At 45.8% G+C, this 17,515-nt stretch overlaps 1 protein-coding gene across 2 annotated transcripts in view; it reads right to left on the reverse strand.

Moving 5' to 3' along the window:
- prdm10 (PR domain containing 10) overlaps positions 1–17,515 on the reverse strand; it is a 191,295-nt gene that overhangs the window by 10,504 nt on the left and 163,276 nt on the right. The window contains exons 17-21 of one of the 2 annotated variants that reach the window (XM_055660936.1): positions 16,088–16,288; positions 13,247–13,408; positions 12,226–12,402; positions 9,218–9,358; positions 5,380–5,548 (exon numbers count right to left, since the gene is read on the reverse strand). In XM_055660936.1, the coding sequence (XP_055516911.1) occupies positions 5,380–5,548; positions 9,218–9,358; positions 12,226–12,402; positions 13,247–13,408; positions 16,088–16,288 (850 nt within the window). The remainder of the gene's footprint in view (positions 1–5,379; positions 5,549–9,217; positions 9,359–12,225; positions 12,403–13,246; positions 13,409–16,087; positions 16,289–17,515) is intronic. The other variant, XM_055660937.1, reaches the window with a different exon arrangement.

Below are 17,515 nucleotides of genomic sequence, written 5' to 3' on the forward strand. Positions count from 1 at the left end.
GTCACATACCTTGGTTCTTCCCGTATCCTCGGCGTGACTACCTCAATGTAGGTCCTGTCCAGGAAACTCCCATTTTCCCGGATGGCCCTGAGGTCATCCAGCTGCTTGTCCAGTGCCCCAACACGGTCCTTTAGGAGCTGAAGCTGGACGCACTTGCCACAGTTGTAGCAGCCAGAGGCTCCATCCGTGTCCCTGAATTCCCACATTCTGTAAGGCTCACACTGTCTCATCTGCCCCGACATGTGTTCACTGCGTTCCGTCCTCTCGAGCTTTATGCGTAGCCTCCTCTCCTCAGCCTCCTCGCCAAAGACTCTCGAGCCAAAGACTCACATTTTATTCACAATGCACTTCCCTCACTGCCGCTCCCTAAGAGCCGTTTTGCTTATATTGACTGATAAATTGCCTAATTTACCAATTTACAAACCAAATTCCACAGTTTTAAACTGTTTTCCCCCTCTGACACTTCTAACTCTCCTCCCACTTGGGCTAGAGCCAATCAGTGTTTTTTCCTGCTTCTCTTTGCTGCTGTTTCTTCAAAATCCACGGAAACTCTGAGTTAAATCTGTCTATGTTTTGCCTCTCTTTTTAAACGTATTGGTTTATCAACATGAGAACCAAATTTGTGCCAATAAAAGTCAAAGAAGCCATTTTGAGACCGAGAAACAAGAATAAAACTGTTGGAGGCATCAGCCAAACCTTAGCCTTACCAAAATCAACTGTTTGGAACATAATTAAGAAGAAAGAGAGCACTGGTGAGCTTACTAATCGCAGGGACTAGCAGGCCAAGGAAGACCTCCACAGCTGATGACAGAAGAATTCTCTCTATAATAAAGAAAAATCCCCAATCACCTGTCAGACAGATCAGAAACACTCTTCAGGAGTCAGGTGTGGATTTGTCAATGATCACTGTCCGCAGAAGACTTCATGAACAGAAATACAGAGGCTACACTGCAAGATGCAAACCACTGGTTAGCCGCAAAAATAGGATGGCCAGGTTACAGTTTGCCAAGAAGTACTTAAAAGAGCACCTACAGTTCTGGAAAAAGATTTTGTGGACAGATGAGACGAAGATTAACTTATATCAGAGTGATGGCAAGAGCAAAGTATGGAGGAGAAAAGGAACTGCCCAAGATGCAAAGCATACCACCTCATCTGTGAAACACGGTGGTGGGGGTGTTATGGCCTGGGCATGTATGGCTGCTGAAGGTACTGGCTCACTTTTCATTGATGATACAACTGCTGATGGTAGTAGCATAATGAATTCTGAAATGTATAGACACATCCTATCTGCTCAAGATCAAACAAACGCCTCAAAACTCATTGGTCGGCGGTTCATTCCACAGCACGACAATGATCCCAAATATACTGCTAAACAAAAGAGTTTTTCAAAGCTAAAGAAGGCCAAGTCAATCACCCGATCTGAACCCAATTGAGCATGAATTTTATATGCTGAAGAGAAAACTGATGGGGACTACCCCCCAAAACAAGCAGAAGCTAAAGATGGCTGCAATAAGTGAGTTTGGTATTCCGACCACGCATGCCCAGGTCATAGGTCACTAGCTATAAAACAGTCTTGGCAACGGTTGTGCTGCATTGCATTTCGTCCGTAGTCAGGGTCGGCTCTCCGTTGCTGCGGGTGCTGTTGAGTTGCGTCCCGTCCCCGGTGTCCCGTCCCTGTCCGGTGGTGTCCGGGGTGGCCCTGGGCTGGCGGGACGGCCCCGGACTTGCAGCCGCTGGCTCCAGCTCAGCTCTGCCTGTCCCGCCGGGTTGGCCAGCAGCCCAACACCTCCACCCACCTCCCCTCAGTCCGACACCGAGATCCTGCTGAAGATGGGCAGCCGCCGCTCCTTCTCGAAGAGGGGCGACTCGGAGCCACTGCTGCTGGAGTCGTCCTGGTCGGAGAGAGAGTCTGCGGACGGGCTCCTGCCGGTCATGGGCAGGCCGGGCGCACGCTGGAGCTGCTGGTGCTGTTGGTGATGGTGGTGCTGGCGGCAGCAGCAACCTCGTCCCCTCCCTTGCCCAGTCCCAAGCCTAGTCTAATGCCGGGATGGAGGAGGCCGAGCCCAGGCTGGCGCTCGCGATGCAGGGGCCCTCTCTCCTCCTCGGGGATGTGGATGAAGTGGAAACGGGTACCGTAGGGGCAGAAGCCGGTGATGTGCAAGGTACGGCTTGTACTTGGGGTAGGGGCTGAGGCCGTGGGAGAACTAGCGGCCCATTGGGGAGCGGGTGCCTCTGGAGTTGGAGCGGGGTTGGGCTGACTGTGGGTTCTGTGGGTCTGGGGCCGCTGGTCTTGTCGGTCTGGGCTGTCGGTTGGCCCAGCGGGAGAGGCGGAGGTGAGCTGGGGTTGGTGCTTCTCCGCACTGGGCCTCGTGTCCCGTCGGTCCGGACGTCTCCGGCCTTTGACAAATCCTATGATTCCTTGCATTTTTCGGAATACAGAACTCGCTTATACAGGCCTGGCAGAGCATTACCAGAGAAGACACCCCGCAACTGGTGATGTCCATGAATCACAGACTTCAAGCAGTCATTGCATGCAAAGGATATGCAACAAAATACTAAACATGACTACTTTCATTTACATGACATTGCTGTGTCCTAAACATTATGGTGCCCTGAAATGGGGGGACTATGTATAAACACTGCTGTAATTTGTACATGGTGAAATCAACATGTTTAAAACTGGCCTTTATTAAAATCTGACAATGTGCACTTTAATCACATGTGATTTTTTCTATTATAAATCTCAAATTGTGGAGTACAGAGGCAAAAAAATAAATAAATGATGGGTGTTTGTGCCAAACATTATGGAGGGCACTGTATGTCGAAAATTCCCTGCCCCTGACCTGGAGCGAGACTCAGCCCACACCTGGGAGATACTGCACTATTGGAGGTATCCCTGGTATGAGATGATAAGCCATGGTCTAATTTTCCTGTTCAGGAAGATAACATGGAACAGTAAATAGGTTGGAGTTGGGATTGGAGTTGGGAGAGGAAGGATAAGGAATACAATTCAGATTGGGTGGCTGGTGATGTCACTCGGCATTTCAATATATAAAAGTTGTGGCAGGTAGAGTTCAACGTGGGGAGCAGCTGGCTGTCATTTCAGAACCAACGCGCAAAGGTAGAAGTAAGATCGCAGTTGAGTGCAAGAGCTGGGTTCTATCTGAGACACCACTTGCTGGTCAGCACGTCAGCAACAGGTAGTTTAAAAATAAGGGGCGGCATGGTGGTGCAGCTGTAGAGTTGCTTCCTTGCAGCGCCAGAGACCCAGGTTTGTTTACGGATGGAGTTTGTATGTTCTCCCTGTGACAGCGTGGGTTTTTTCCGGGTGCTCCGATTTCCTCCCACTCTCCAAAGGCGAACATTTTTGTAGGCTAATGTGATTTTGTTAAAAGTGTGTAGGATAGTACGAGCATACGGGGATCGCTGGTCGGCGCGGACTCAGTGGGCCTAAGGCCCTAAAATACACTAAAATTAAACTGGAAAGGATTTAATTATCATCTATGGATTACTATGACCAGCCTTGTAGATCCATGAACAAGATAAGACTTCATTAATGAATAGCAGATTATGAGAGAAATAAATATTTCCACTGGTGGGAGAGCCCAGGACAACCTTCACATGAGAGCCAACTCATTCAGGGTTTTAAGGGAACTGCAGATGCTGGAGAATCGAAGGTTACACAGAAAAGCAGGAGAAACTCAGCAGTGCAGCAGCATCTATGGAGCGAAGGAAATAGGCAACGTTTCGGGCCGAAACCCTTCTTCAGACTGATCAGGGGCGGGGGTAGGTGGGGACAAGAAAGGGAAAAGGAGGAGTAGCCAGAAGGCTGGAGGGTGGGAGGAGACAGCAGGGGAGCTGAGGAAGGGGAGGAGACAGCAAGGACTAACAGAATTGGGAGAATTCGATGTTCATGCCCCGGGGGTGTAGACTCCCCAAACGGAATATGAGGTGCTGTTCCTCCAATTTCCGGTGCTGCTCGCTGTGGCCATGTCTCCACACAGGGGCAGTAGAACTCTCTTTATAAACAAAACACTTTGAACCCTGAGAATGAGGTGAACATTTGAAAACCAGGGTTAATTGAAGCTTGTCCGGCAAGGCAGAAGCCTAGAGCCTGATCAGATATAATCTCACTGAATGACAGAACAGGTTGAAGGGACTGGATACACAAGAGGATGCAGATGCTGGAATCTTGAGCAAAACACAAAGTGCTTGAGGAACTCAGCAGGCCAGGCAGAATCAGTGGAGGGATATGGGCAGATTATGTTTTGGGTTGGAACCAAAAATGGACAGGGAAGAAATGTGTACATACTAGGAGTGGGGGGGAATGGGGGGGGGGCATTGTGTGAAATTGGAGAATTCAATGTTGATAACATTGGGTTGTACACTACGCAAGTGGAATGTGAAGAGCAGTTCAGAATATTCCACTTGGTGGTCGACAACCCAAAGGTATAAACAATGAAACGCCGCTACCTCCCTCTTCTCTTCCTCAATTTCTCTAGGAATTTACATGTGACATACCCATCCTCCTCCACACGACCCCTAGACAAAGCCACAGACAACAGATCCCACATCTAATTGACAGCTGGTATAACTCACAATAAAAGGTGCTGGAAGCACTGTGGGTAGGACACCATCTGAAGCGACATATTGACCATTGAGCAAGCTTCCACCAGACCCTCCGATGCTACTTAATCTGAGGTTATTTCCAGTATTGTTTCCTTTTATTTCAGAACTGATCAGATCCTGAGGTTTGACAATGGAGAACAAGGAGCTGCAGATGCTGGAATCTTACGTAGGACACAAAGTGCCGGAGGAACTCAGAGAGGATCAAGCAGAGTCTCTGGAACGTGAATAGGTGATGTTTCTGGTGCAGACCCGACTGATTGTGGTGGTTGGGGGGTGAGTAAGCTGGAATAGGTGGGACAGGGCAAATGTTGGCATGAAATACATGGACTGGTGAGGGGGGTTGGGTGAACCAATGCTAGAGAAGAAAAGAAGGCAAAAGGATGTCACACAAAGAGAGACGCAAAGAGACTTTTATTCTGAGGGACCTATTTTATGCTTGATCGGTTCACATCCAGGAGTTCCGGGTTTTCAGGGAAATGCAGTGTAAATGCTTTGGGATCTGATGATCACAGGGATGGGCTTCTCCACCACAGACTGGCTCAGCTTCCACGCTAGTTGATGTACTATTTTCAAATATGAAAGTGAATAATGCGCAGACAGCACGGTTTATACAACATCTGAAACCTCAGTCGTTAAAGTTTACAAATGCATTTCCTGCATAAATAGCATCATAGTTCTTATAATAATAGATAAAACCATTTCCAAAATTTCTGACAGTACAACTAGCCATTCTTCTGTCTATTGACTTACAGTAGTTGCGAAAGGTTCCCCAGGTGCTGGGCAGGTAAGTGTGCTGTACAGTAGCTGTGGGTTGCTGCTGCAACACCTGGTTCTGTGTTGACGATCCACTCTGTATCTGGGAAGGGCTGAGTTCCTGTGACTGCTGTGACATGGGACTGAGTGGCTGACCACTTCCACTCTGCAAGCAAACACACAGTGCACAGGTCATGAATATGGCCACAACTTTAGAACACATTCTGTTCTCAATAGCGTTTTCATTTCATGTCCATTAGGTTCCTGCATGCCAGGGTAAGGAACGTACACTCTTTGAAACATGCACATTAATAACATAGCAGACAAAACACCAAGAATCAGAAATAGACACTGAAACCGGTGGAAATACTCATCAGGTCCCAGTGTTGCTGCAGAGAGAAAATGCAGAAACATCATCTACACGAAACATTAATCTAACTTCTCTCCACTACCTGCCCTGATGACTATTTTCAGCATTTTGTGATTTCCAATAAAATCCAGAATACTGAATGCAATTACCTATTTACTTCTTTGTAGAACCTGTAATAATTTGAAGCTTTCAAACTTCATCTAATAATTTGATAATACAGTATTGACTGGAACAACCCTTCGGCCCACCATGTCCATACTTTCTATACTAATCTCCTTTGCCAGCACTTGATCCATAGTGTACCATCACCAGTTCCAGACTTCCAGTCAGATATACTATACTCCACAGAGTACACTATACTCCACCAAGCCACCAACCCCGTACACTATACTCCACCAAGCCACCAACCCCGTACACTATGCTCCACCAAGTCAATATTGTAGCAATGTTACAAAATTTTGAGATTTAAAAAATCAAGTCTGCAATTTATCCCATCAGATAAAGCATAACAATAAGTTTAATTTGACACCAAATTCACTTTCATATCTCAAGTATTAAAAAAGTTATGACCATTTTCATACTCGGAAATTAGCATCTTGTTCCCTATTGATTTTCAATGGACATTACAAAAAAGCTGTGATCTTGGATAATCAAAAGCCCATTTCTTAAGGAAAGATTAACATTTTTAAATAGCCTAAGTGTCCAAAGATTATTCACAAATAATTCACAATATAACATGATTTTTATATCTAATTTACATTAATTTATAGGCCAAATGGAAGGAATTTAGTGTTCAATTGCTGTAAATAAATGCCCATTTAAATCGGCTTTCTAGTGGGTTCATGTGGAACGCGCTGGTTTAGAACGTTGACATAGCGCTGGATTAGTGCCCTCAAGTGCCGAGAAAAATACTGCGGGATATAAAAAGCCCAAAATGAGCTACTCGCTATAGATAACTTGATATATAGGGTTATATATATGCCCCATTTAATGTAAAAATAAGGTACATACCTTTAATTGTTTGCTCTATAAAACCCTGGGGCTGCGAGAGGTTGCGAAATGAAACAGTAATTTTAAAACTATTAGAACTATATTATCGAGGCCTATAAAACTAATAATACCTTTTGCGACCGGGTCTTGCAGCGATTTTTCGTTAATGATTTACTAGGCTGAACATGTGCGATTAGTACAGCCTAGTAAAAATCGCGTTTTAAACCCGCCCCCTCCAAACAGCGCCAAAATCGCGGCCATGGCTGAGGGCAGATTCCCAATGACGATTCAGGTAGGTTTCGTAACATACCTAAATATTGCATCCAACATGCATTGGAACTCTTCAGCTTCAACTTTGTCGACCACCTTACCACGCGAGACCTTGTCAAAAGACCAACTGAAATCCATGTAAACCACATCTACATATTTACCTCAGCAATTCTCTTAGTTAACATCTGAAATAATGCTCAGATTTGTGAGACATGATTTCCCTACACAAAGTCATGTCTTTCCAGTCCCTGGAGTTGTAAGTGAACACAATCCTCCCCCTCAATCTCCACCAACTCTCCTCCCACCGATGTAAGGCTCACTGGCCGGTAGTAACCTGGCTCATCCCTCCTGTCTTTTATGAGCAAGGAGACAACATGAGCTGTCCCTCATTCTTCTGGTACCTCACTCATGGTCAATAAAGGTGCAACAGTCTCCATCAGAGCCTCACCAATCTCCTCCTTTGCTTCCCTTAGCACCCTGAGATAGTTTCAGTCGGGCCCTGTGGATTTATCAACCCTACTGTATGCCAGTATTTCCAATACCTTCTTCTTCCTGATACTGATGTTCCCCAGAATATCATGATACCCCTCCCTGATTTATCCCACCTCCATGCCCTTCTCCCTGGTGATGAGAAGTATTCATTTATGAACAAAACACCAAGTGTCAGTGCAACTCAGTGGGTCAGGCAGCAGTCTGAAGAAGGGTTCTGACCCAGAACGTCACCTGTCCATTCTCTCCACAGATGCTGCCTGACCCGCTGCTTTCTTCCATTACTTTGTGTTTTGCTCAATTCCACCTTCTGCAGTTCCTTGCGTATTCATTTACATCCTCGCTCATAACCCCTGGCTCCACACATGGAGCGGGGACCTACCTGTTCTGTCCCAACCTGCTTCTATTATACTTATAGAATACTATTTGCCAAGTCATTTCATGTCCCCTATGTTGTTTCTGTTTTCTCCTATATCCCCTATAAACTTCAGGTTTCTCATTCAATACCAATTCCCCACAACAGACTTCCTACTTTTTCCTGTCAAATCTTTCATATCCTTTGTAAATCGAGGTTCCCTAAACTTACCATCTTTGCTTCTGACCCTTACAGGGACAATGCTGACTCTGAACTCTTTCACTTCTCCTACCTGCCCAGTCTCTCACATTTGGAATTCATCGTCCTCAGTTTTCAACCCCATCTCGAGTGACAATCGCATCTTTTTCCATGACCACCTAACTATGACCAGTATTCTCAAAGACTGACAGACACTTCTCTCACATGCACATTCTAATTTGCCAAGAGAAGATCTAGTTCAGTCCCCTCCGTGGAAAGACACTATACACTGCTTCAAAAACCCTCCAGGATGCATTTTACAAATCCCACCCCATCTCAGGCTCTTGTACAAAAGGTAACCTCAGTTAATTTTGGGGAAGCTAAAATCTCCAACTCCTACTTGCTTTAATGCCTTTCCATCATCTGTCTACAGATCTGATTAATTTAGTTTAGAGATACAGGGCGGAAACAGGCCCTTTGACCCACCGGGTCAGCGCCGACCAGCGATCCCCGCATATTAACAATATGCTACACACACTAGGGACAATTTTTTTACATTTACCAAGCCAATTAACCTACAAACCTGTACGTCTTTGAAGTGTGGGAGGAAACCGAAGATTTCGGAGAAAACCCACGCAGGTCACGGATGGAACATAAAACTCCGTACAGACAGCACCCGTAGTCGGGATCGAACCTAGGTCTCTGGTGTTGCATTCGCTGTAAGGCAGCAACTCTACCATTGCGCCACCGTGCTGCCCACTTCTAATTGTTACTGACTACTGGTGTAACTGTTTAAAATGAGCCCTTTTCTTTGTAAATATAAAACATAAAGCCTCACTGATGGTTTCCTGCTCCAGTTCTACCATGATGATCAGCAGTACAAGACTCCTCCTCTTTTGTTCCAAGCAATTATACTCCCTGATTACTGAGCTGCCTGTCCTGTGCTTCCTTTAACTAAATGAAACCTTGAGAACAGGAATACAATAGATCTTATGGGAGTGACACTCCCAAATCGGATCTCTCAGGAGATTTCCCAGAGACAGGCTTGGGATGAGTGTGCTGTGATATACTGTGGACACTCTGCAGAGGACAGACGGCTGGACAGACGAGGCATGCTGAGGCTAGGTGGAGAGTCAGACGCTTTGCACGGTGTGATCAGTTACCTGGGCAGCAGAGGTGGGCATGGTGCTGGACTGCTCAGTAACGTGGACGTGCTGGACCTGGATGGCATGTTGTGCAAAGCCGTGTGGGTCGTGCAGCTGGCTGACATCCACTGTGGAATGCTGATTCTGGTGAGAGGGCGCCTGCAATCAGAGAGTACGGGAGGAGGTGTAAACCACAACAGCAGCACAGCACGCCATCACCAGGCAAAATACAGTACCTTTTTATTCAACCCATCTTCTGACTTCTGCCATATGTTTAGAAAGATACTGAAAGATATGATTGTGTTTATAATTTGTTTGGTTGTTTTGTTGTTCCGCGAGCATTGCCACTTTCATTTCACTGCACATCTCGTATGTGTATGTGACAAATAAACTTGAATTGACTTGACTTGACTTGACCTATTCTAGTCCCGCTCTCACTTCTGCCTTGATATTTGTACTCAGGGTGTAGTATTAGATCAGATTAAGAGCTAAATCCTGACACTGCAATCTTTAGCAGCACTCACTTGACAGTAATGTGGTCAGGAACCTCACTTGGTGCGGTTTCCTATCCTCCATTGAACCCCATCACCCGAGTAGCAACTTGTGTAGGAAGGAACTGCAGATAGACACAAAATACTGGAGAAACTCAGCGAGTCAGGCAGCATCTCTGGAGAGAAAGAATAGGTGATGTTTTGGGTCGCGACCCTTCTGGAACCTCTCAGTCTACCTGAATAACAACTGCCCCACTGACTATAATAAATGGGATCTGTGACGGAGGTGTGAAGCGCAAGTTACCCATGAAATCCAAAATATCCACAACATTAGAAAAAGAACCAAATTAGCAAGAACTAAAACCATGGGATTTATCGCTGAGGTGCAAGGCTGCAACTTGCAGTCAAGAGCCTGAGGAACAACACACCATCCTATGGGGAGCAGACTCGGAGGCCAAAGGAACAGAGGTCAGTGTGGGAGTGGGGTGGAGAATTAAATTGGCTGGCTCACTTGTGAACTGAACGAACAGGTTTCACAAAACAGCCACTCCATCGATATTTCCCCCCAACAGTGACCACCACACCATAAGCAATGATAACAGTATATAGTGCAAGCACCTCCATGCATACGTCAACTGCCCACTGTCAGCTGCAACACCACAGTCTGAAATCTGTCATGAGACTATTGTCATCGACTCTGCTCCTCCTCCCTCCCTCCACCTTCTCTGCAATTGGTTTCATTTCTCACTTTCCCTGTTTTTTATGCCTATTTGCTGGTATAATTGGTCACAGGAGCAGGAAATGTAAAGAGCAGTGCTCATTCTGTGATGGCACAGTGATGTACAGTTCATCATTCTGAAGGTTGCCCTGTGATGAGCTGTAAAGGAGGGATCACCAGGAAGCTGCGGCGAGACTCCTGCAGTTACTGCCTGACACGTATTGCTGCAAAAGATATTGCCCTTCATGTGGCAAGTTTACCAAGGTCATGGAAATCCACATCCAAGATTCAGAACTTGCTCACTGCTCACAGTAGTTTTCATTTAATTTAGAATAACGGCGTGGAAATGGACCCTTCGACCCACCAAGTCTATGCCGACCACTAGTTCTACATTATCCTACTTTCACCCATTCCCTGCATACTCGGGGGAATTAACAGTGGGCAATTAACCCATAAACCTGCATGGACCAAACCGCAGCACCCGGATAAAACCTACATGGTCACAGGGAGAATGTGCAAACTCCACACAGACAGCACCAGAGGTCAGGATCAAACTCAAGTCTCCGGAGCTGCGCGGCAGCTGTGCCGCCCCAAAATACTACACATTGGAGCTCTCAAGCCTGAGGTTGAGACAACTCACATCAACTCAGGTTTAAGGCGAAAGGAATGCGTTTTAAAGCAGAATCGAGGGGTATGTTTTTTGACACAGAATGGTTGATATCGGGAACTGACTGCCAGAGGTGGTAGTGGAGTCAAATTTACTCACTACACTTAACAGACATGTAAATAGGCACAGCTTAGAAGGTTAGGGCTTTATTCTTTGGAGCGCAGAAGGTTAAGGGGGGACTTGATAGAGGTTTTTAAAATGATGAGAGGGATAGACAGAGTTGATGTGGAAAAGCTTTTCCCACTGAGAGTAGGGAAGATTCAAACAAGGGGACATGACATGAGAATTAAGGGACTGAAGTTTAGGGGTAACATGAGGGGGAACTTCTTTACTCAGAGAGTGGTAGCTGTGTGGAATGAGCTTCCAGTGAAGGTGGTGGAGGCAGGTTCGTTTTTATCATTTAAAAATAAATTGGATAGTTATATGGATGGGAAGGGAATGGAGGGTTATGGTCTGAGCGCAGGTATATGGGACTAGGGGAGATTATGTGTTCGGCATGGACTAGAAGGGTCGAGATGGCCTGTTTCCGTGCTGTAATTGTTATATGGTATATGGTTATATGGTTACAGACTCAATGTGAACATTAGATTCATGTAGATAGGCAGAGACATTGGATGGATGTGTTGGGTGGAAGAACCCGTTTCTGTACAACGCTACCACTTGATACCAGTGCACTGGTGATTAAAACCTGCCACCATTCCACAACATGTACAGGACGATGGTTCCTGCTCCACACCGTTTGAATCTGACAGAATAACCCGTATATTTTCAGAGCTCCAATTTAGTTAAGCTTAGTTTAGAGATACATTCGACCCATTGAGTTCACGATGACCAGAGATCTCCACACACTAACGCTATCCTACGCACAAGGAACAATTTACAGAAGCCAATGCGCCTACAAACCTGTACATCTTTGGAATGTGGGAGGAAACCAGAGCTCCCGGAGAAAACTCACGCAGGTCACGGTGAGAACGTACAAACTCCGTACAGAGAGCAGCCGTGGTCAGGATCCAAGCCGGGTCTTTGGCGTTGTGAGGCAGCAGCTCTACCTCTGCGCCACGTGCCGCAGTTTTGTCCGGAGTGCAGAACCTAGTCTTTAGTGCGGAGTTTTGTTCTCCTGTTTACTTTGATATAAAAATACGTGACCCACCTGTGCCACTTGTACCACCTGGAGCTGGATGTGCTGAGGCTGCTGTCCCTGAACTGGTTGGATGTGTTGCGAGACAGGAATGTACTGCACACGCTGATAATCCCCGTGAGCCGGCCGATAGTCCGTCGTTAGTGTCTGCGACAGCTCACTCATTGCCTGAGTCAGCAGATCCGTTGTCTGTGTGAAAGGTGAAAAGACGTGAGACTTGCAGCTCAGTACAGATATACAAATGGTGCAGGAAACAGCAGCACAACCATACGCACAGCGTTCAGACTATCCCCAGCAGTCAGAGCATGAATGGTATCAATGGTGATTCAACATCACATGCCTGCAAGCAGTCGCTGCTCCAGACACCAACAGACCACCTGCATTACACCGGGTCAAGGTGGTTCACTCCACAGAGAGCGGTGAGATCACCACCACATTACTGCTGGGGATCAAAGTGCCTATGATCCCAGCACACGCTCCATGGACCCACAACCATGGTATTAGTGGCTGGACTAGTCTTTCCAGACACGTCCCCCGTGGTTACTATATCATCTTTGTTAGATAACCCTCTGATTTCCTGTTCGATGCTATCCCCTACATTATCACAACAGTTTGGACGCCTGGAGCTTTCCACCAGAGCTTTCTGTCTTCTGACGATTCTTAGCTGCAGACTGATTCTACATCCTGATTTTCTGTGTCAGTCTCCTTCCGCACCAGACCTCTGATTTCATCTCTCACTGACCACGCAGCATGTCCCCTCTGAACTACCGGGTATGTGAACCTGTGAAGATGGGCTGTGGGATCAAGAGCTCCGCTCAGTAATGCTAAGTGGAGAACTTGTGTGAGGAAAGGACATGGAGGGTATTGTTGGTGAAGGATGTCAGCATTTCCGCCCCATGATATCTCTATTTCCCTAACCGGCTCAGTCTCTCACTGTGCCTCTTTCCCTCTCCCTCTCTCTCTCTCTCTGTGTCTCCTGGCCTCTCTAGGACACTGGCTGCTCCACCCCAGCTTCCTATCACTGAGTACTCACCACAATTGCATCTCCAGTGGTGCCATCCGTGCTGACCACGGTGGGTGCCGCGCTGATGACAGTGGCTACGATGGGTGTTTGTGCTGGCAGCGTCTGCAGTGCGTTTGGATTATCCTGCAGAACATCCGTGTGTTTTTTCCGGATATGTTGCACCATTTTTGCCTGGTGAGAGAACAGCCACATTTATTCTGAGAAGTGACCCACTCCTCACTATAACGTGCGAGTACTCTGTCAGCTCCTGTGACGACAGTGGTGCATACATTCCTACTGCCTCATGCCCCTACTTCTCTTGCAAATTGTGGATTATCGAGCAGACATTACTGGAAGTTTTGTCTGAAGGTTACGCTGCCGTGCTATTTGGACAGATGTGTTCCTCATGATGTCCGAGTCCAATCTACCTCCCAAACCAACCAACTGGACACTTCTGATATTTGTGGGACCATGGCATGCACAACAGTCCGGCATATTCTTCTACAAAATAACAACATTTAAAACTGGTTCTTGGGCTCTGATATCCTGATAATACGGTCTCTGTACAAATCCAATGTTCATTTTATATAGGAGGAATAAAGGAAAAATGCAAAAGAAAACATTGCAGGTGTCGGTGACACAACTTGAACTCCAATTGTTACGAGCCGGGATTATTGAATCAGGGGGATCTGGATGTTCCATCTTAAATTATGGACATACTGTAAAATGCACGGGTTAATATTGCCACTTTATGTTATACTGACCTGGCCAGCTGTCATTAAGGATTAGTGAACTGCAAGGTTCCCCAGTTTCCTCTCGCCTCTCAGTATCCTATCATATGTTGTGGTTTCCTTGCTTATTGTAGCACACACAAAGACATTACCTCACACTCTAACCCCATTTACACGTTTGGAGATGACACCGTCATAGTGGGCTGGATCATAAACAAAGATGAGTGGGAATACAGAAAGGAGAAAGAGCAGAGTAGCATGGTGTCAGGAAAAACATCTTCTGTCCCAGCATCAACAAAACAAAGAAGCTGTCATTGCCTTCAGGAAACAGTCTGTACCTCTGGTGCTGACCAACTATGATCAAGAGCTTCAAGTTCAAAGTGTAAATATCACCAACAAGTTGACCTGGTACAACCACATTCGCACAATGGCCAAGTAAACCACATTACCAATATCTACAGATGCACTGCAGAAAGTATAAGCTTGAGAGTATAAAAGCACTGTCCAAGACTTCAAGAAATTGCAGCAAGTTGTGGATGTAACCCAGTCCCTCACACGGACCAGACTCTCCACCATTGACTCCATCGACACTTCACGCCACCACAGTAAAACAGCTAACATAATCAAGGACCATTCACAGCCAGGTCATTCCGTCTTCCCCCGCCTCCCATTGAGCAGAAGTCACAAAAGCTTGAAACCATGTACCACAAGATTCAAGAAGAGTTTCTTTCCTGCTGCTATTGAACAGACCTCTCATATACTAAGGATGAATCCCTGATCTTCTAATCTACCTTGCTGCTGCACTTCCACTTTTAAAAATAATCTGCACTTTCTCTGCAACTGCCATCTTCTGTACTTTGTTATTCTTCTCTCTTCCACTAGTACCTTGATGTAGTTATGCATGGTATGATTTGCCAGGATTACATGCAAACCAAGTTTCTCCACAGCATATCGTTACACCTCTCCCCTTGGGAATACATTGCTGCTCCAAATGCTGGAATTCTGTACCCAACAACATGGTGTGAGTACATTCAGAGGGACTGCAGCAATTTAACAAAGCTTCTTACCACCACTCTCTGAAGAGTGTGTAAGAAGAATCTGCAGATGCTGGTTTAAACCGTAGACACAAAAAGAAGAATCTGCAGATGCTGGTTTAAACCGTAGACACAAAAAGCTGGAGTAACTCAGCGGGACAGGCAGCATCTCTAGAGAGAAGGAATGGGTGATGTTTCGAGTCGAGACCCTTCTTCATATCCTTCTCTGAAGAGTAATCAGCAATGCGGTGACATTAACAAATTATTTCAAAAATCCCGTGTAATCTTATATACATATTTCATAAATTAGACATAAACGCTGGAGAAACTTAGCGGGTTTTTTCTTCATAAACTAACTTAACATTCTCTTTTAAGTTCTTTGCAAATCTTTCAGACATTATTTGTATTGCCATTATATCCTTGCCATTGTTTTTGTTTTGTATCCAAACGTATTGCCATTGATAGTACTCCTCTATTGCTTCATTTTAATTTCAATGCCTATCATTCTTCAGAGTTATAGCTCCGGATTACTTCCTCGCCTCCACCCCTCAGGGAATGCTTAATTTGAAGTAATATTAATGGATTAATAATGTATCTAACCAGCTTGTCTTACTTTGCTCACACCGCCACGTGATAAACAGTTGCTATCAGAGTCAAGGCATCCTCTGGACTGATCTGTGCAGGAAAAATGTTCCTGATGTTGGGGGAGTCCAGAAGCAGGAGTCATAGTTTAAGAATAAGAGGTAGGCCATTTAGGACTGAGATGTAGAAAAACTTTTTCAGCCAGAGAGTTGTGAATTTGTAGAATTCTCTGCCACAGAAGGCAATGGAAGCCAATTCGTTGGATTTTTGGAAGAGTTAGATTTAGCTCGGAGGGCTAACGGAATCAAGGGATATGGGGAGAAAGCGAGAATGGGGTACTGATTTTGGATGATCAGCCATGATTGTATTGAATGGCGGTGATGGTTCAAAGGGCCGAATGGTCTACTCCTGCACCTATTTTTTATGTTTCTATGATCTGCATCTCTTTGAAAGGATGCATCAGGCTACTATTTCGAGCAGTGAGTTGGTGCCATGGTGAGAGCTGGTTGAATGAGAGCACTCACCTTGCTGCTGTACTGTTTGCAGCAGTGTGGACAGCAGACGGGCAGCGTGGCGATGGTGCCCTTCAGTTGTGTGTGTGTGCTCAGCATCGGGTCTGGCTCCCCTGGAGCTGCCGGACGCAGCTTGCGAATACTTGGGGGCAGCTCTGCTCCAGGGTGGTTCTTCAAGATGTGGGCTTTCCGCTTGCTGGCACTCTTGTACACCTATTGCACAAATTATACATCAATGCCCCAGGTACAACCAATATTCACAACATTTCTACCATAACACACAGATAAACCCAACAACGTTCATTGTTAGATAGGTGGGAGATGAGTGAGCAGGACCTGACTAGAGTAATCGTGCAGACTAGAGTAACTGTTCATGACTAGAGTAATTCTGCTGACTACAGTATCATAGAAACATAGAAAATAAGTGCAGGAGTAGGCCATTTGGCCCTTCGAGCCTGCACTGCCATTCAACATGATCATGGCTGATCATCCAACTCAGTATCCTGTACCTGCCTTCTCTCCATACCCCCTGATCCCTTTAGCCACAAGGGCCACATCTAACTCCCTCTTAAATATAGCCAATGAACTTTCTGGACACTGACTTGAGGAGGGAGGGGAAGAAAGGGGAAGATGGAGGAGGAGGAAGTGATGTGGTGAGGAGCTGTCCAATTAGGTCAGACCAGGCTACTCCTTCACAGAATAGGAAGAGATTCCACTGAAATATATAACATTCTTACGGGGAGATCTTATAACGGTATCACTGTCTTTTAATAATTGAAAAAAAATCAAGAGAAACATTCTAACAAAGAATCACAGAATTGTTTAACTTCTTTACTTCACATTGACTACATGTTCAGTTGTTGACTATATTAAAAACTGAAATTTCATAATTCGTAGGAGCAAAATTAGGTCATTCGTCCCATCATCTGCTCCGGCATTCAATCATGGCTGATCCATCTTTCCCTCTCAGCCCCATTCTTCCCCCGCAACCTCTGACCCCCTTACTAATCAAGAATCTGTCAATCTCCACTGTACCCATTGACTTGGGCTCCACAGCTGTCTGTAACAATTAATTCCACAGATTCACCACCCTCTGACTAACAAAATTCTTCCTCATCTTCCTAAAGGGATGTCCTTTTATTCTGACGCAATTGCCTCTGGTCCTAGACTTGTCCACGAGTGGAAACATCCGCTCGATATCCACTCTATCCAGGCTTTTCATTATTTGGAAAGTTTCAATGACGTTCCCCCTCATCCTAAACTCGAGAGAGCACAAGCACAGTGCCATCAAATGCTCTTCATATGTTAACCCAATCATCCCAGAGATAATTCTCGTAAACCTCCACTGGACCCTCTCCAACGCCAGCACATCATTCCTCAGATATGAAGCCCAAAACTGCTCACAATACTCCAAATGTGGTCTGACCAGTCCTTATAGAA

This window comes from Leucoraja erinacea, chromosome 32 (assembly GCF_028641065.1).
Source record: "Leucoraja erinacea ecotype New England chromosome 32, Leri_hhj_1, whole genome shotgun sequence".
Classification (NCBI taxonomy): domain Eukaryota; kingdom Metazoa; phylum Chordata; class Chondrichthyes; order Rajiformes; family Rajidae; genus Leucoraja; species Leucoraja erinaceus.